At 34.1% G+C, this 20,985-nt stretch overlaps 1 protein-coding gene across 6 annotated transcripts in view; it reads right to left on the bottom strand.

Moving 5' to 3' along the window:
- Positions 1–1,331: 1,331 nt before the first annotated feature.
- The window catches only part of KHDRBS2 (KH RNA binding domain containing, signal transduction associated 2), a 585,121-nt gene continuing 565,467 nt past the window's right edge, over positions 1,332–20,985 (bottom strand). For 2 of the 6 annotated variants that reach the window (XM_032864459.1, XM_032864461.1), the window contains one exon: positions 18,227–18,646. In XM_032864459.1, coding sequence (XP_032720350.1) covers positions 18,549–18,646 — 98 coding nt within the window. In that variant the 3' untranslated portion in view covers positions 18,227–18,548. Of the gene's footprint in view, positions 1,355–16,461; positions 16,523–17,529; positions 18,647–20,985 lie in introns of those variants that run through there. The other 4 variants (XR_004383467.1, XR_004383466.1, XM_032864462.1 and 1 more) reach the window with 4 other exon arrangements.

Below are 20,985 nucleotides of genomic sequence, written 5' to 3'. Positions count from 1 at the left end.
AATTACACTAGGACAACAGGCATAAACCAGGACGCACAGCCACCTTATCTACAATGTATATTCTTGCTAAAAACAAATCCCTAAGGGAATGTTAGACTGTGCAGAAAAATTTCCATGGAACTCTTTGGAAAGATGATATGTATAGGTCAGACTCAAGATCCTCTGAGACAAAATAGGAGGCATGATGTTTTTATAGTTTTGTAACTTAGCTGAAGGTTAAAGTCCCTAAAGTCTCTCTGACTAGGTCCTAGAAAGTGCACTTTAATTAAAAAAAATTATTTTAATTACCTGCAAGAGAAACTTTTCTGAAATCCCTTATCCAATTTCATGTCTCATTAAAACAAATATATACATTGTAATTTATACTCTTGAAACAGATTATTTTTTATTTTTGTATCTTTTAAGTTTATATTTATGTCAATAATCTCTACACCCAACATGGATGGGGCTTGACTCACAATCCTGAGATCAAGAGTTGCATGCTCTTCCAACAGAGTCAACCAGGAGCCCCACAATTTTTTTTTTTTTTAAATAAAAGTGTGCATGAAGAAGAAAACAAGCTTCTATTTTGAAGCAAATATATCACTGCCCACCCACCCATCCATTTCTCCTTTTGTTTTAAAACAAAGTAGAATTTTAGGAGGGAACAAATTATCATGTCCCCAGTCTATCATGTTCTGTCCCACTCTGCCCCATTCCACCTTCTACCCCATTTCATTCGACAGACATTTACTGGACGCCCACTATATAGTGTCCTTCCTGCCCGCTACACTGAACTTTCCCTCTGAGACAAAAAGGTGACGTCGAGAAGGCTGTCAAAGATAACTCTTGAGACACAAGCTCCATAAAGATGTCTCATATGTAGTGGATGACCTTTCCTCTCCTCAGGAACTTTCTGTCCCCTGTCTGCCTTTTAATAAAAATCAAGTGAATATCATCACAATCCCTCGACAAAATATATTTCCTTATTAGTTGATTTTTGTTTTGATTTTATTCTGTAATACAGAAATTCATAACCTCAAGTTCTGAAGGTGCAAGACATAGGAAAATCGTGCACATAGAGAATCAGCGCGTAACTGCTGTGCTGCTGTGATGTAGAATAAAACTAAAAGTCTCTCACTTGTTTGACATTCACTGAGGGTCCCACTTAGCCTCTATCAGATGAAAGATCTGCTTGATCCATTTAAGCATTTCTTTTTGGGCCATAATGAAGTGTTCTGCACCTGTCTTGTAAGCAGAGTACATTAAGGAAATCAAATAGATGATTGGGCTCACCTCCATCGTTTCAAACGCTGAACCTCCAGTCAGTGTCAGATATATTCCATCTTCTGGCTTCTCCGTCATACATCTTCACCTATAGTCCCAGATGAGTGGAACAATTTAGAGCATTGTGCAATCACACCTTATAGGCCCCTCTAAGGCATTCCCATATGGTGTATCAATTCAGTTCATGGCGAATTTAACAACAGTAGCGGTTGTCACACATACTCAAAACAAAATAAATTATCCATCCAACCTCTTGTACTTAAGTGCTTTTTATATTCTGTGTTTTAGAAAAACAGTTTAACTTTAAGCAGCATTCTAGCTATGATCAGTCTCTCCTGAGGAAGTATTTTATGAGATTGAATGAAGATAATGACAACCATTTGTCATTGCCATTAGCATAAGGCATGAGGCACACTACAATATTTATAAGCAGCTAAGTCATGACAGTAAAAATATGACTTCCTAGAACTTGGGCAGGCGTCTGACTACGGCTGACTGCTATTTGGTAAAGTGAAACGGGTCTAAGTCTGGTAGTACTATATTTAATGGCGTGTTCATCGTAAGACCTAATTGTTTTCCACCACAGGGTATGGACCTTTATGTCCTCCATCAACCAAAAACAAACAGTCATACTGCTTAATGGCTGTTCAATTAATGTTTATGTGCTACTTTTACACCCTGAATTATTTGATGAATAAACTCTAAGAAGCTATTTGAGAACTAAGTTTAATGGAACCTTAACTATTATAAAATAAGTCCCCAGGATTCTTACAGTAACTCCAACTATCAGCTAGGGAATAGAGAACATACATTGATATTCAGAAACCTTTTCCCTTCCTGTAAGAATGACAGAAAAATCAAACTTCTAGAAGGAAATGGTCTATGTATCTTGAGCCTTACTGCCTTCAAACTGAAGATCAAAATAGGGTTAGAATTACAAGTGACCAGGTCAGACTAAGACAAATGTGAGACTTGGTTTATGATACTAAAAAAGGCTCTGCTTTTGTGTTTCAAGTACTTTCTTAACTTGTAACTCTTTACCTGCTAATATTTCTACTTTCCTGATATAAAGACTACGCTGAAAGCACTAGTTGATTAAAAATGTGTTAATTCAACACCTTCTTTTGCTAGAAGTTTTGTGAAATTGCTAAAAGTGTATTTTCACTGAAAGATTGCCACTTTTGAATTTGTGAGAAAAAATGTTTTGTGACTTTTGTCACAAAAAATATTTGTCACAAAAAATATTTTTACTATATTTGGATAAAGTAGAATTTTTTTTCATTCACCATTTTTTCTTTCTGATAAGAGTCCTGATGTCTCCACCACTAGGTCAATTAATGGTATTTCTTATTGTTCCAAATTAGTTGGGCACCATTAGATACAGGAAAAAGTAAGGAAGAAAGAAAGAAAGGGAAAGAAAGAAAGAAAAAGAACTGAGGAAATGAGAGATACTGCATATTTCCTTTGAAAATTACAGACCTTTTAACACTACACATGGTATTTGCAAATGCTGATGTGTATATTTTAACAGAATGGTGGCTGTCCTCCTCTTCTTGTCTTGTGGTTTAATGTATCAACAAGAGGTTCATGAACAAGGACAAATGAGATAGCAAGTTAAAGAGATGTCAAATGTTCTTGACAACTTCCCACTAAGAGCATAACTGAGAAATGAATTGATCACCTAGTTGGTTGAAGTTTAAATCTCAATAAATTGATTATAAAGCAATGAACCTTTGATTTTCTAGTTCATTTTGGGTTTCCTAAACAGTGTTTCATGAAACATATGTAATTGAATTGATTTGAATTTGATTAGTTTAGCACTACAGTTTCATTATTTGTTATAAATAAAGGTGGCTGTGTGGTGTTACAGTACATGAAGAAACATTTTAGTAGAGCGATTGACTTTTATTATGATTTTTAAATGTATCATTACTTGATATTAAAACCAATCATTACAACTTAACTGGATATACCTTTTCCAATTCTGTGTTTTGTTAGATACTAATTAATCTTCAAATTCATTTCTAGTAGATTTTGAAGCTACTGAGCAAGTAACATGTAACAAAAATTTGAATGTGCTGCATAGGCATTTGATAGAATAACTGATTAGGAATGAGACAATAAAACCTTAATATTTTAATAAAAATCTATATAATATGTTTCCCTAGTTATTTTTTTTTAAAGATTTCCTTTATTTATTTGAAACAGAGAGAGAGAGAGAGCACAAGTAAGGGGAGTGGCAGAAAGACTGAGAGGCAGGCTCCGCGCAGAGCAGGGAAAGCCTGATGTGGGACTTAATCCCAGGGCCCTGGGATCATGATCTGAGCCAAAGTCTTAACCAGCTGAGCCACCCAGGAGCTCCTGGAGCTATAAGATATCGTATAGCTGATTTTTATATGTCAAAATTAGAGTAGAGGAAACTAAGGGAAATAGAATATTGGGAATAAACCATGTGTCATTCTGCTAAAATAATACATAAATCATTGGTGTTAAAAGTAATCAGGCTAATGGATGATACTTCAGTGTTTTATGTTGTACACTTTTTTTCTGTCGAGTCCATTATAAGGGCATATTTTGAAATGTGAAAGGAATTACATCACTTATAAGTAATGCTTAGATTCTCCACAAATGCAAAGTGGAACAAGTAGTTGGCAGTTTGTTGGGTAATTTTGGCAAGTGTCCTATTTAATTTAATAAATAATACTTATTTCTAAACTTCATGTTTTAAAATAGAAAGAAAATAAACTTTCAAAACTGCCTAATCAGTACAATTAGATGCTGGGAAATATATGACATAGAAAATAGAATACTAAACAAATTCCATTACTGTTTGAAATAAGAATCTTATTCATTTACTTAAGTTCTGGTAAAGTCGGAATATCTTCTGAAGGAACTAGTATACCTAGAATTAAAGACTGTCAAATTCATATTCTTTACAAATAAGCAAGTCTTTGTTTTGTTTTTATATTTTTAATCATAAGGATCATTCATAGCTTAGTTCGTGCTCCAGTGATTTGATTTTGAAATTTAATTCCATCATAATAGAGTCATTTACAAATTAACAGACTATGACTTGTCCTAAGATTTCTGTTGCCAAATCCTGTTTTCTTTCCTTTTCTTCTTTTTTTTTTTTTTTAAGATTTCTTTATTTAATTTAGAGGGAGGGAGAAAGAGGGAACAAGGGCAAAGGGTGAAGGAGAGAGAGAATCTCAAGCAGACTCACCACTAAGCATGGAGCCTGAGGCAGGGCTCGATCCCACAACCCTGAGATCATGACCTGAGCCAAATCAAGACTTAGCCAACTGAGCCACCCAGGCCCCCTACTAAATTCTGTTGTTGTTTTTTTTAATCTGTTTGTACATTAAACATAACCAAAGATAAATAAAACAACGACCATATTTATGAATCAATAGTCTGATAAGCTAAATAATTATATTTTGTTGTCTATGGCCCTTTTAAGAATAAAAATATTAGTTATTATTAAATATGTAAATTATTTGAGAAGTTTGGTATGTGTCCTCTCTATAAAACTGACTGAATGCAACTGCAATATATTAATGTTAACAGCCAAGTTTATTTTGGGAAACAGGTATAATTCTATTGCAATAATAATGAATTCTAATTAGGAAATCAATGAAATAAAGCCTATATAGTATATTTTAACATTGCTAAAAACAAATCCAGCCTAAGAAGGGTAGAAATGTACATTTAGATATTTACCAAATATCATAATCAAATAATTTCTCTTTATAGATAAATGCATTCTCTAGAAATACTCTGTAGCATGTCAGTATCTTACTTTGTGTGTGGACATCATAGGTATAGTTAAAGTCTACACTTTATATTACATTCCTAGACCCTTCCATCTCCTACACTGGAGAAGGGAGGCAGCAAGGATCATCTCCTCATCCAATACATGTATTTATTTTACTATTTGCAACTTAAGGTGCTGTTATCTTCTTTATATAATAAGCTCTAATATTTTAATTAGTCACATATGTTTAATAAAAAGTACATTTATCAATCTCAGCAGCTAACTAGAAATCTGTGAGGTTTTGAGCACACCAGCACCTGAAGTGTTATAGTACAGTTCAGCTCTCTCATCACACGAACAGGAATTCAGGAACTCATGTCAAATTCAGGGATGAGGTTTGACTTGGAACTGAGTAAGCCTAAGACTCTTTTAAGTATGCTTTATATATTTTCTGTACAGTGTCAACAGCAACTTAATTGTAAAGCAGTAAATTCTGTTGATCTGATGTACTCATTCAACAGTGGGTTCGCACAAATAGGTATTCCTAGGTGCTTGTGATGTACTTTAGCAACAAAGCTGGGCAGAGATAAATTGGACCAAATAGCAGAATCCTTTCAGAGGACTAGCCCAAATTTTTGCACTGCTAAATGAAATTGTTTAGTAAATTAAATCAAGATCAACTGATAATCTGTGTAATTTAGACTCAAACCTTCCAGCATCTTTTTCTCAAAAACAGGGTGCTTGGTTTAAAATTAGGAAATTGCAGTGACTTTTTTTGGCCTTTGCAAATTGAGCCAAGATTAGATTTTGAAACTCACAGGACATTTAAAATCTCAATTATCCAATAGTCATATAGTCCTTTTTTTTTTTTTTTTAAAGATGGAAGGACTAATGTAAGTAATAGTGAAAGGATGGCCAAAGTTATGCTAATTGTTGTCTAGTGGTAGAATGATAACCCATTTTGTTTTCTTTTGAAGTTCTTTTAATCATAGATGTGAAAGAAATGGGAGTTGCAGTTTTGATATGTTATAAATCAAATTAGAATGTTTCCCTTAATTTCTTACTTAGTGTTTTACACTTAATTTCAATTCCATTCTGTCCTAATTAAATTCAGAAAAATTATTAATTTAGATTCTACAAAAATCTATACAAAATTTTACAAAAATTGTGTAGTTCTATAATCATTAGCCTCTTGATTTTGAGTAATTTCATATGCATCTGACACCAATAGGCTATTTTTTAAAAGTTTTCAATATTATGCCATGGGTTAAGGAAACATTTAAGTATTAATTATTAAAGTTATGCATAAATACTTAGATATAGGTAAAAGTAAGTCTCGATACTTTGGGAATGTGTTTTATTGTAAGATGTTTAATAACTGAACAGTGTTTAATAAATGAATAATAAATAAATCTTTCCCATACAGCTTTGATTGTTCTTTCTTCCACTATTGGCCACTATCATTTACAAAAACAAGATGGTTATTTTGGAGAGGTTAATGTCTCAGCCCAACTCCCACCATATAGACTTCATGTAATTTTGGACAAACCTCTTAACGCTGTGAAATTTTGCTTTCTTATCTTTAAAATGAGGATAAAAAAATTTGACCTGCTTTCATCTTGGAGCTGTTGTGATAAACATAATATAATTGTAAATGTTTTCAAAAGTATCAAGGCATAATAGATAGGTATGTTTAAAAAATATGTGTGAAATTATAATGTCATATACAGTATTAACATTTTACATATAAAAATAATTTACATAATCCTAGTAGCACATATGAAATATAAGATCAGAAGTAGATGAAAGCTGGGGTACCTGGGTGGCTCAGTGAGTTAAAGCCTCTGCCTTCGGCTCAGGTCATGATCCCAGGGTCCTGGGATAGAGCCCCACATCGGGCTCTCTGCTCAGCGGGGGGCCTGCTTCCTCCTCTCTCTCTGCCTGCCTCTCTGCCTACTTGTGATCTCTGTCTGTCAAATAAATAAATAAAATCTTTAAAAATAAAGAAGTAGATGAAAGCTAATTGATAGATATTTATTCATTTCATTATATTTAATAGATGTCTCCCATCAGTCTGGTCTAGGATACTAGCTAAGTTTAAAAAAAAAACAAAAAAAAAAACCCATGATGCCTTTTTCCAAGGGGGCTCAGATTTTTGCCATGAGAAAGGTAAAGCCTAGGTATTCTTTCCCAAATATATCTTGAGTATCTTCAAACGAAGTTGCTGTGCTTGATGAAATTTTTTCTTCTGTGACATCTACCTATGTATTTAGCTCAGCCTACTGTTTGCATTCCCTGAATACTTTTTAGCTGCACTTTGGCATAAGACTGCTTTCTTTTAAACCTATTTCTTTTAATCACAGGCTATTATTTCTAGTTAAAGTGCTTCCTTGAGTGATATAGTGAATAACAGAATGAGTGATGGAAAACTATGTGGATTCAGTAAGTCACTTGATTGTTACTTCAAAAGAACATAAACACCTTAGAGATAAATCCTGAGAGAATTAATTACTACACTTATAAAATCCCACATTAGACATCTTCTTAATAATCTAAATAGAACAAATAATAAATTCTTTTTGAGAACATTTATGGAGTTAATTCTTCTAACAGGGTCTATTTTTTACTCACAATATATAGTATATGAAACTATAAAACTTTTAATAGATTGGAGGACAGTCTCTCTCAAACATCAGTATTACAAAGCAGTGTAATAAATATTACCTTGGCATATCCTTGGAATTCATAGATTTAGTGTTCTTGTTTTATAACATCTCTGAATGATTCTGAAGTTAAATGATGTGTAGTAATTTGTAACTTTCTAAAAGCACAAATTTGAATTAACACACACTGTAAGAGTCTGGTGCAAATGTTTGTTCTTTACTCAACATTGGACGCATAGAAATTTTCCAGAGTGGTAAAAAAAATTTGCTGGTGAAAGTGAGGGGCAAGGACAATGGTTTATGCAAATCAGATACAGAAGATAACAGAAATTCCAGGTACATTCAGTCGAGGGGTATTCTGTGTTTGTTCTAAAGGGAAGGCATATTTTTACTTTTTGAAGTTACTGACTTATGTGATAAGTTGCACATGTTGGTGATTTTGAATATTTTTAGATCTCAGGACATTACATTCCCTGAAGGACATAAAGGGTTGTCTATCTCCTTTTTCATTTTGCTACCTGTTTCATCTCAGCACTTCTAATGGCTCTCTGTCAGCCTTCTAGCTGCCCTCATGTTCTTTCCGAATCTTTCTTTTTCCTTGCTCTCATGTTCACCTTCATCTGGTGTCCTATCGTTAAGTATAATAAAATATAAAATACATTTCAATAGTGTTTGTCACTGATCTCTAAACAAAGGAAAACTCCATTTTATTTTTGCAATTGTACAGATTGGGGCAAATCAATACAACAGAACATGCCATTAGTAAACAAATAAGTAACCATTACTATTCTTCTAGAAATATATTTTTCCAGTTTATTTTCACTTTCCATTGAAGTTTTATTTTATTTAGGATATCTCAACCTCACATGAAGGCTAACTTCTATACTTAAAGACACATAGTTTCTATTTAAGTAAGACAGGCGAATAAATATGGTCAGGGACAACATATTTGGATTTTAGGGTTATTATGCATGACCCATTTTCTAGATAATCCAGGGAAAAGAGCTATTCCAAATATTTTGGTTTATGTATATAGAAGTGTTTAGAAATTTATCATCAGACTTTAATCTTGGCAACATCCATAATAAGAGAATCTCTCTTCTAATTCCTTTTTACTGGCTTGAAGAATCAATTATACATTTGCATTTTGGTTTCCTCTCAAACTTAGTTCACTACAAAATTTTTCAACCAAAATCAGAGGGGACAGTCAGGTGCAGGGGTTAAGAAAGAGGTTTCTGATTGTGATTGCTTCGGTTTAGAGTCCACTCCACTGCCCAGTGATGTCACCTTGGGGAGGTCATTCTGTCTCAGGCCCGAATTGCTCTTTTAGAGAATGGGGATACCCTGGAACTTGCATCATAGGGTTATTGAGAAAATAGATGAAATAATTCCTAAAAATAGTTAAGACTGTGCTTGATATGTCTTATGCATGCCATTAGTGCCAAGATCTCTTTCTTCATATTATTGTCATTATTGAAACAACGTACCAAATTATCACTAGTCTTACTTTCATTTTTACCTCTATTTCAGTGTAAGCTATAGATGTGCAACATTACTATAAGATTCTTGTGTATAAACATATCTCATATTACCTGTTAAGAAGATACCCAGGATATGTTCGCTTATGAATATAATGGTGAGCATTTTTACATCTGTAGTCTAAGGCCTACATTAGCTGAGTATTTTGGTAAAGATTATTTTAAAAACATCTAAGCTACAAATTGATTTGGATAATGAAATGTTTTTTATTAAATTAGCTTTTATTTACACATTTGATACACAGCATGAAGGTGTCTCAAAGTTAAAATTTTTAGTTAAGGAAAAATAATTTGGGGGAGAATATTAACTAAATTTGGGGAGGATATACTCACACCTGTATATCTCACAATTTTATGAACAGGTGGTATTATTATCCCCCTCTTACCTATAAGAAAACTGAAGCTTCACAAGTTCAAGTAATTTTGCTTACAATGTAGAGCATCTATTGTGGGTTAAAGTTTCATAGTATAAATAATGCAACTTTAATCCTCCACATACAAATCAACCTTATGGGAATAGGTATTAGCTTGCTTTTTCACAAAGAAACAAATTCAGCTCACTGCTGAAAATTAAAATTGCATGTAGGTATACAACAGAATCCCATTTCAAATGAATAAATAAGTAACGAGCAGCTGAAGAATGGAGGAAGAATGAAAGGAAGAGAAAGAAAATCAGAAGGAATACCAAACAAGCTATTAACAGAGCTGTCTCTGAGGATTAGGATTATGGATTTGGGATAATTACATTACATATTTGTATTGTACATTCTAAGTTTTTCAACCCTGAGTGTGAGTTACTTTTGGTTAGAAAAAAGAATATATATTCTTAAAAAAAAAAACAACCCAATTCATGGCAATTCTGCCATATCCTAAAACACCATTATTTGTATCTGAATGACTTACTTATTAGAAATGAAAAAAAAAATTCTCTAAGAAGTTAAGCCAATTTGTACTTTATTTGGGATTATCAATGATAAAAAGGATTCCAGAGAAGTTTCTCTGATGGAATGTGGTATTATTTATTTTAAAAATTGCTGCTTTATAAGAAAGCCTAAAGCAGCAGATCTGTTCAAATGTTAGTTCTAAATAATTATGTACTAATCAATAAGTTAATTTATATTCTAAACCTCCAACAGGCAAGTTGAAAGAAACAGTTTAAAAATTCAGCATTAATCCATTAAGAAGATCTTTATGCAACATGTAAATATAATCTTCCCTGTTTAAAGATGTTTATAACTAGTGTTATTCCAGGGGCACTTGGGTGGCTCAGTTTGTTAAATGTCTGCCTTTGGTTCAGGTCATGACTCCAGGGTCCTAGGATCAAGACTTTCAGCAGACTCCCTGTTCAGTGGGGTGTCTGCTTCTCTCTCTCTTTTTTGCCCCTCCCCCTCCCCTTTTTGCCCCTCCCCCTGCTCATGCTTTCTCTCAGATAAATAAAATCTTAAAAATAAATAAATAAAATCAGTTTACTCCAGCACAAATATTATACATTGATCTTGGTGAATTCCATAAGTATGTTTATTAAAGTTTATTTTTTATTTTCAAAGTTTATTAAACTTTATTTTATTAAAGTTTATATTTTGAAATAGAGTGCTTAGACTAATTAAAGATATTTTCTCACCTATTGCATCCCTTTATAGCTAAGAATTCAAGATTTGGTGAATAAGAGGTTATATATAAATGTTAATTTATATATAACGATATATATATATATATAGTATTTGTCTGTTATATATAATGATATATATATATATCATTATTTGCCTGTTTTAATTGAATGTGATTTTTTTTTCTTGGCATACTTTTTGGTTTACAGTGGGCATGTGCTGGTTTCAAAATGGAGACAATAAACATTTCTTAACATGGCACTCTGTTGAATGCTTGGACAGTGCTCTTTCCCTAGTAATAATCAGTTGCCTTTCTTTTGGCTTCTCAGATACCTGTGTGCAGTTGGGAAAATGACAGAAGGCATTGGGAAGGGAGGGGCAAGGTGGTATCAGAGAAGTTGAAAAATGTCCTATGTCAAAAAAGGCAGGCTAAGAGGTTAGAATATGGGAAATATGCTATGTGTGTGTTAGGGCAGAATGAGACAAAGGGGAGGGAACATTTTCCTACTGATAAAAGTCATTCTGAGAGGCATCAACGTGACAGGAAACCTATGTCCCCAGTTCTGCCATTTGCTTGCAGAGGCTCTACCAAGATTATCTAAGAGTCTCCAAATTTCTCTTATAAGTAGATCATTCAGTGTATTCTACTGTGAAGTATGAAACGTGATGGAACAGAAATTTGAACTAAATTAGTGTTTAGAAGCTCACTACCAATTTTTAAGATGGCTCACTCTGCACTTTTTTTTTTTTTTTTTTTTAATAAAAGCAGATAAGCTGCCTGTTGTTAAGGTATCCGGTGGTATATGAATCAGACAGTTTCCTCTCCTGGTTTCTCAATTTGTCTGACAATAAAGTATAAGACACTGAGATGTGAAACAGCATATCAAGTAGAGTGACCTTTTTCTCCCACTGTAAATGATCTTTCTAGTACCAATTAATAAATTCCATGTAAAGAGACTAGGAAATTCATCTTTGTGCTGAATATGGAAGACCGGGTCCTGATTGTCAACAAGAACTGTGATTTTACTGTTAACTCAGATATTTTAGTAGGAAACTAGAATGTCCAGATAAATGCTACACATAATAGGAAATAATTCTTTTTAAAATAGTTAACATTGAGTGATACCTTCACCTGTGTTCTTAACACATGACTGTGTAGTGAAGAACTACAAAAAGGTATTTCTGATTTGAAATTGACTCTCTGTGTTTAAAGCTGAGTTCTGATTTACAGATTGAAGAATAAAAGCCTGAAATTGCTTTCTTGCTTATTTAATCATGTGAATGTTTTTTTTTTTTAATGTCAAAATGGAATTTAGATTATCAGTGAATTCATTTGTTCTACAAAAGACAATAGTCATGCTTTACAACAAATGTGGGATACTTTTCATCTGCATTTTTCTATGATGGAATCAGAACTTTTGGAAGAATGACAAATTTGAGCAAAGATCAAAATAAAGATGTAATTCAAGTTAAAATATTTTATCATAATCTTTTTTAGTCAATATTCATTATATTGCTACAAACCAGAAATTATATTAAAGCTATCTGAGATTTTAGAATCTCTTTTCAGTTAAATTCATTCATTCAAAATTTCAGTTAAATTCATTCAAAATTCTTTTCAGTTAAATTCATTCAAATTCATTCATTCAGTTAAATTCACCATAACATTTTGGAAAATGTGTGGGTTATCAAACTTTTTTTAAATATTGGCTTTCCTATGTATTAGTAGTGTGACCTTAGTTAAACCTCTGAGCTTCAACCTCCTGTTCTATAAAACAGGGTTAGGCATTACAGATGTTTCATGTAAGTTTTTTTTTTTTTTTATGTGAGAATAACAGTACCTTGCCTGGAAGGTATGTTCAGAAAATACATAGCCCAATATTATCATTGTTACTATTAATACTCTAGCCTCACACTAAACATGAATAAATTTTATAAATTATACAATTGGATATTTTCAATTGTGTACTACAGAACATTTCGGAGTAAAAAATTAAACCTTCCTATGGAACCTGCAAGAGTGGCGAGTGGATGGGAGTTTTCCGTTAACAGGTGGTCTCTTGCTACTGAAACTGATACTTGATACTCAGCCAACTCAGATTACAGATCACTATTCTTTATTCCCTTAAAAAAATAAACAGATCTAAAAACTTCTATATGATGTTAACCAAGAGATGTAGAAATAATGGGAGAGAAGTCTGTATGGATAAAGGGTTACATTTTTAAGGGACATTTGTGGTTTTCGGAATACGAGACTATTTATTTTTAAGTGAAGAAATAAAGGCACAAGATTAATGTCTTAATGATACAGCTTGGGAAAAAACTATTTCCCTTAGAAGAATTCATGGGAACCTTTAATATGTTATTTTGTGTCATATTTACTTAAAAACTATTAGTGCTTCAATTGTTACTAAGTTAAATGGCTTCAATTCCATTAATATACTGAAAGTGAAAAGATCTAAATGTTACAAATAACACCTAAAAGCGCTATTTGGTCTCTTAGGTGGCATCAGATTGATTCTAATTTAATCATACGTGAGTGTAGTAAAACTTTTTATTGGACAAATAGCAGGCACAAAGACTTTCTTACATATTAATGTTATTAGTACTATTTAAAATACTTTGTTTAGTGTCCAGACCAGCTGCCTTTTGTATTTTGGTGAACAGCAGTTCCCAGTTGTCACAGAATCATCAGTGTACCAAGAATTACAGCATTATCTGAATAAATGCATAGAACATACACAGGAATAACTTCAAGCTGCAGTTGCATGGAATGCACTGTAATTTATGAACCTTAATTTGCCATGCAAGTTTGTATGACTTGCAGAGGTGAATGTCCCACTTGAGGATGCTTGCAGATCAGTGGATCTAGCCTCCTGGCTGCCATCTTTGGGAGCCAGAACTTCAGGACTAGTGAGAGCAGACATGATGTCATGAAGCGAAGATGTTGGGACCCGGCGTCATTGTCTGATATCAACAAGAGAAGAAGGCACCCTTTGACTGGGCGAATGAATGTCTGTTAGCTAGGGCCGCTCTGAACAGTCTGCATTTTATCAAAGGTTTCTGCTGAAAGGCCAGTAATTTAGGGAAACTCTCATTCCCCATTGCCAGAGAAATCTACTGTATTCACTTCTGACTATCTTGAGAGTCAAACAAAGTTATGCAATAAACGACTGCAGTGTATGTTTAATTATATTTTTCTATACCTCAGCTTCATTTCAATCTTATGTCTCCAGACTGCCAGTTGGAGAAAAACAATCTCAGCTGAATATGAATTAATTTTGGTCAGGAGTTGCTTTATCAACTCAGAGATCGATTGTTGCCCCATCTCTTTTTCCCGGGGTTGGATTTAAGTTTTGGAGTTTGTGGGGTGGGGGGTGCAGCCTGATCCTGTCACCTTCCCCATCGTATCTACACTACATGCACATCTGGGTCAGTGATGGTCCATGCTGATGCCACTGCACCCTCCCATTCTTCCTGCGGAGGCAGTGGTGTGTGTGGCTGTCCCTGCCACACCTGCCTCACTCTTGCCAGCATGGAGAAACATTCTGTAGAAACATTCTTCTGCAGACTAGCACCTGGTATACACTGGTGTGGGGGAACTCTGTGAAGCCTGATGCCTCCCTAGGCTCTACTTAAGATAACGGTCCCTTCTGTGTTCCAAACCTACGTGAGGCTTTTGTTGGACAACTGATACAATATACAGAACCCATTTTCTAGGCCATATGAATATCTTAAACTAATATCTTAGATATTGCTGCCTTTTGAGCTTTCTTCTCAACTGGACAGTATTTATCTTGTAGAATATATATGGAAGAAGGTGGATGAGTCATTGACTGGTTGATTGTTTGGAGACTTAAATCTACTGTTAACACATAAGTTTATGTCCTGGTTAAAGCCTACTTAAAATCCAAGCTTTGAAACTCAAAATCCCCTTTCTCATAAACCAATATTTTTGAGCTTAAAAACCCTTAACTTTTTATCTCAGTAGCCAAGAATGTTCTGTTCTCTTGCTCAGCACTGGTGTTTTTGCTGTGATATCCCCGCCCTGAGTTAATGCGTTCAAAGGTGTAGTCTGAATGGTGAGAAAGCCACAGGTGATAAAACAACAGCAACAATAAAATAGTTTCAGTGGACACAAAAACATACTGATTAATATATCAAAATAGTAACAAACAGTGATTGGTTTCTCTTTCATTGCTTTACAAGATCAAGCCTATTGTCTGAAAAAGTCTCAAAGAAAAATAATATACAGAACATCTGGGTTAAAGATTCTTTCTCCCCTTGGTTTATAAAAACAGTAACATTTTTAAAGAGTCAAATCACATGTGCAATGTTACTGGTAAATAAAATTCCGAACCGTATTCTCTGTAACTTTTTACTTTGATTCTGTGGCTTCACAAAGGGACTTGATTAGTTGAAGCTCATACAGCTTTAGATAGTTATTTTAACAGTTTGAATTTTAGAAAAGTTCTCCCAGATGAAGTTCGTAATTATAAGATTGACTAAATGTGTGGATTGCCATGGTTCTCTGGGATACTTGCCTTAGCTCTGTTTATTACTTCAAAACTAGAGTGACTTCCTTTTATTTTTCACATAAAGTCTGAACAATTTAACATAGCACTTAAGGACAACCACTTGACCATTCCTCTCTAGGCTTTGCTTTCACTCTGTGCCTTCAGGAAGCTGGACCACAGGGCCCATTGGTCTGCTTTCCTCTGAAATACTTCCGAAACTTTTTGGGACTCCGTGAAGTGACACAACCTATTCCCTTTGCTAAGTGGCACTCTCTTCTTCATCTGGTGCTAGGACCTTTCCAGGCTCTCTCATCCTGTTCTTAGAGGGCTAGTTGAAGGCTACGTGGTATTACAGATAATTGCGTAGTAAAAAGAAAAAGGACCATGTCCAGAAGAAGAAATTTGGGGCTTCAGCCGTATTTCAAATGTCATGGCAAAGCCACTGAAATTCTCTGAGCTTCAGGTCAGTCTGTGGACTTCATAACTGCCCTTGCATTGTTTTCAGTCTGAAGTTTACCGGCTCAAGTTTTTTACTCCTTGTGTGCAGAAATCAAGTCTCAGTTTTCAGTAGTGCTTTGTATTCAGTAAATATTTGCTGAATCAAATAGAATGGCAGATGAGAAACAAGAAGTTTATCACTAAGTCCGGTGGCATTATTTTTTTATTGACTAAATAAATGTTAATGTTAATAAACCCTCATTGACAAAGGGTAGGTGAGCAGTTAGCTATGGGCTTCCCTTTTCCCCTTCCTCCATCTCTGCCAACAATTGTGATTTCTTTCCCTAAAACTGCAGAGTAAAAGTTTGAATACTCTTCTTTTGTACTACTAGGGAAAGGTAATATATAGTAATCCGTAGCAAAGAAAAAAGGCTGAAGATTAACTAGTAATTCACATTTCATTTGATAAGCTTCTGAATAAGCTCAGAAAGCCCCACCAGATAAACACCAAGTTCGTCACTTTATTTCAAAGAAGATAAAAAATACCTCCGGTTCCTTGACAACAGTCTAAACCTTTGCGGTGTTTCAATAAGCGGCATTTGGTGTTTTAGCGCACTGCCACAGCTGTATGTGGGTAAACAGATTATCTTTCTTGGAGGGGATAAAAAATAAGCTTACCTCTATCCTTGTTAGCCCACCACATCTGCTATTCACTTATGTGCTCTTTGCTTGTGGATACCTGAAATAGTGAGAAAGAATAAAAAAAGAAAATTAAATATAACTCGACAGCATTTTTGCAAGGCAGACATTTACAATTTTAATTGAGGACAGACACACACTTCATAAAACTATTAGCATGCAACTCCAGCTGCAAAAACTGAACAGCAGTATGCCTAAGCTGGTTAGCAGCAAAAAAGTAAACCAATCACATTGACAAAAGCCACCATAAACAAAAAAACTGTATTTAAAAGATTAACAGTTTTGGCATTCATCCCTACCATCAAGTCTTTCGCTCTCTTTTTCCATCAAAATTTAGCTTACGTTTGATGTTAGCAAGAGTTGCATTACTATTATTGTTAATTTTAGTTCTGTTTATTGCCTTGAGGGTTATATATTGTAAAATAATTTTGGTGCCTCTAGTTAATGTTAATTAGTTGTTTTAATAACCTATAGACCTATTTGTTATGTTTTTGTAGGTTTACTTTTTTAACTATCAGGAACTTAATAACTGAGAATATTTAACATTACTGTTGCATAGGCAAAATTACAGAGTCACTATTAGTGTTACCTGTTTAACGTTTAGTCATCCTTTGAGTCCTGCGACATATTTCCTTAATAATCATCAGCCATCAAGTCTGATAGTCTCAAAAGAAATATCAGCGCTCTAAACTGCCTTCAAGGGCGGTGATATTTAGCACTGAAAATTACAAATAAAGTTTTTGAGGTTGAAGAGCAACAACTGGCCAGTGACACTGATGATTTGTTTGTCAAAACAAATTGTTATAAACTACGCAAATGAAGTCCACGCACTCCTTTGAGTGAAAACAATAAAGTGAATCTACGCAATGCTTACATGTTGGATGGGATATTTAATGTGCGGGGAAACTCAAAGGTTGAAGAACTAGGCATTTAGACAGTGGTAAGTGGTAATCTTACCTCTTTATACTCCATTACTCTTTCTCACGAGAGACATGCTAATGCAAACAAGTCAATCAGAATTTGTGTTTAGCAAGATAAAGCTTAGAGGATAGTTTAAAATCCATTTATTATTCTAAATCCATTTTTTTCCATTAACATGTTATACATTAGTGTTTACTAACCATGATTCATGTAACAGTTTAGTTTGTTAACTTTTAAATTATTTAACAACCATAAGTTATTAATACATTTTTTAAGTATTACACAAATATCTTAAAACAAGCTTGGGTTCATTTTTGTAATTTTTAAATAGAAAACATTTTAGGCATCTCTTGAAGAAGAAATAAAGCAGGCATTTAAAGCTAGAAAACAAGTAATTCCAAATTTAGTTTTTACAAAAGTTTTCAGCTTTATTGACAAATTATGGCAAACATATTTGACAAATTGTGGTTTCCTATTTAGAGTAGCTTACACATGGAACTTTATGTGTGTTTTTTTTTCTTTTTTAACAAATACAGGTTAAAACACTGAACAAATTCAGTTAGCTACATACATACAGTAGCTGCTTGTTTTCAACTCCATTAAAACAGCATTTAAAATTAAATTTACAAACTTAATATCGAACATCTTCATCTAACTAACAGATATTAAAAGACAGGTTAAAACATCTTATCTACAACTTTATTATCAGCTAGTTCAAAAATCATATTACAGTCTTTTAGCAACCCTAAACAAAGTTTCTGCTAGATGATTGAGACTCAAAATCTGTTAACAGATTCATGCTCTTTCTTTAAAAAAAAAAAAGAAAAGAAAAGAAAAAGAAAAAAGAAAAAAGTAAAAAAAAAGTTTACACACAACAATGAAAAACAACCAAGAGAATATCATCCTACTGAATGGTTTATAGACAATGCTTGCCAATGTCTTTTTTAGTCCATTTTGTAAAATAATACTAGTGTCAATGTCACACCAACAGTATAGGGGGAAATACAAGAAATATATGGGAGAAATCATGAGCAGTTATCCCTAGAATAGAAAAAAAAAGGACTATTACTTGTCTTGTTGCTGTTTATGTGGAGACCACAGGCTATGAATTGTCTTTGAGGTGAGGTCACGGGTGAGAAGGACCTTCAATATCTACCATAGGGGTGCTCCCTGTATCCCCCTCTGGCTGACCTTGGTGGTGGTGCCTTCAGGCTGGAGCGGGTTGTGGCCCATTCTTCTGGTGCTATGAACAAGAGAAAGACAGTAACATTCACGTGGCTTCACAGTTACCAGAAACAGTCATTTAAGACGTTTAAGAGTTGACCAAGGAAAATAGAATAAAAGATCTCAACACTGAGGGCTAAAGCCTTACTACCTTTTCCACATGGTGAGATCATCAAAAAAGTATATATTTTGAAATGCAGCCACGTGGAATTAAACTTGTGGGGCATTCTTCAAAGAAGAGAAAGTTGAAGTCCCTGGATAAGTCTACATTTATTATGTGTAAAATTTTTGTGCTACAGAAGAGAAAGAGGGTATCAGTGTAAACCGCTCCTCATTTTATCCTTTATACAGAGTTCTAAAATAATCCAGTGGTTCCTAGTCTTTGAGTAACTTGAGAATCGCCTGGAAATCTTAAAATAATACAAAACAAAACCAAAAATGACTAATGCCTGTTCTCTCTCTCCCAAACCAAATGATTAGAAAAGAGACCTAGGGCTTGCTATTTTCCAGTGCTCCCCTCGATGGTTTGTAAGTGGGACAGGGTGAGGTCCTTGTGCTAAATTATCTTAGACAAAGTTAGTAAGAGATATACAGGATATGGAACAGAGTAAATTTACGCAGTAAAATCAACAAAAGAGTATGCTCACATCAGTTTTTACAAATACCTTGAAAATAAAGGGGTATTTGTACATTAAAAAAACTCATTCACCTGTTAATCAGATTTCCAGTAACCTGAATGTTCTAAAACCTAGCCAAAAACAAAACAACAACAAAAAACAAACCAAACCAAACAAACAAAAAAACATACACAAGAAACAAGCCAACAAGCTTTTGAGTGTTGTGAAAAATAGCCTTTATTAAGTTTATGACCCCAGAAAAGGAATGTAGTCCTCCTTGAAAGGGCCAGGGACTTAATATGCGGTTTATGGTGGTTTCTTATGTAATTCCTGAAGCTAAGTTATTTGGGTCTTCCAATCCAAATTCAGTTTTCATTTGAGAGCAGATTTCATTCATGGAACTATGATGAGAGGAAGTACGGACATAGAAAAAGAGATTGATAGAAAGAAATGCACTGACACTGATAGCCGATATAAAGGATAGTGATAGTAATGGACATAAAACTGGAAAGAAACTGCAGACTGAGGTCAATTGATGTAGATAGGGCATGTGTCCCTGAAGAGTTCAAGTGCCCCTAAGAATATTTTGTACACAGTTCAGGGAGATTAAGGAAAAACAATAATTAAAATTTATGCTGCACTCACTATGCTATACATAAGGCAGAGGATAGTGATGTGCAATATAGAAAAATAATAAAAGTCCATCAAATAGGAAAAAATTGCATTAAAATGTTTTTTGGGGGATATTCTTCATCAGAACTTCTTTATTATTATTATCTGATAATAAGTGAAAAATTTCTCTCTGCTATTTAAGCTACATGCTTAAGTTTATTTCAGTATTTGATAGGACATAAAATAGAAATGAAAACTTAAGTAAAAATAGGAAATACTGCCTTTTCTCAGAATACTGATCGACTTAGATCAGGGGCTGGCAAACTATGGCCAGTGAGCCACACTAGCAAGCTGTCTGTTTTTTAAAATAAAGTTTTAGGAAATGCAGGCATGCTTATTTATCTGCATATTGTCTATGGCTATTTTCACTCAACTAAGGCAGAGTTGAGTAACTGTGACAGAGACCATACTGTCTGCAAAGCCTACAATATATAGTCTGGGCTTTTACAGAAAAGATTTACAGACCCCTGCTCTAGATCTTGCTGTCTTTTTGGCTGGAGATTGTGGATGCTGGTCTTTCTGATGTGATCTCTTAAGGATGGGAATTTACCCCTAAGCTGTTAGACTTTCTTAGCAGACAGATCGTGGAAAGAATTCTTTGTATTTACTTGATTGGAATTAAATAAAACTTTCTAAAAAAAATGTACTGGAAGGGAAAATGGATTCTGCTTGCAAAACTAGCAAATGCCTTCTCCGCCTTATATAATACGAATTTTACACTTTGACTATGAATGATCAAGAATATGCCAATGTCCTTGTCTTCTGGTGGTAAAATCTACCCCTTTTTATTCATGTTTTTAACAAAAGGAATGTAATACTTTTTGCTTTATTCTGTTCTAGATTATTAGAGATACCCGGTTGTAGTCTATGGGATTTAGAAACTGGGATAATAGAAGTTTCAAGTTTTCCCAGGGAATGGAAGTCTTGGATCCTTTCTCAGAAGCATAATGTTCTTGGTGGTTTCTGTAAAACAGTGCAACAACATGAACAGAATGACAGCAGGAGCTGCCACAGCTACCCCAGTTTCATCAGAATTTTTAAACTGGGGGAGTACCTGAGTGGCTCAGTT

This window comes from Lontra canadensis, unplaced genomic scaffold (genome assembly GCF_010015895.1).
Source record: "Lontra canadensis isolate GAN:19392208 unplaced genomic scaffold, GSC_riverotter_1.0 scaffold27, whole genome shotgun sequence".
NCBI lineage: Eukaryota > Metazoa > Chordata > Mammalia > Carnivora > Mustelidae > Lontra > Lontra canadensis.
The sequence above is the reverse complement of the archived record's forward strand: the minus strand, read 5'-3'. Positions and strand labels throughout refer to the sequence as shown.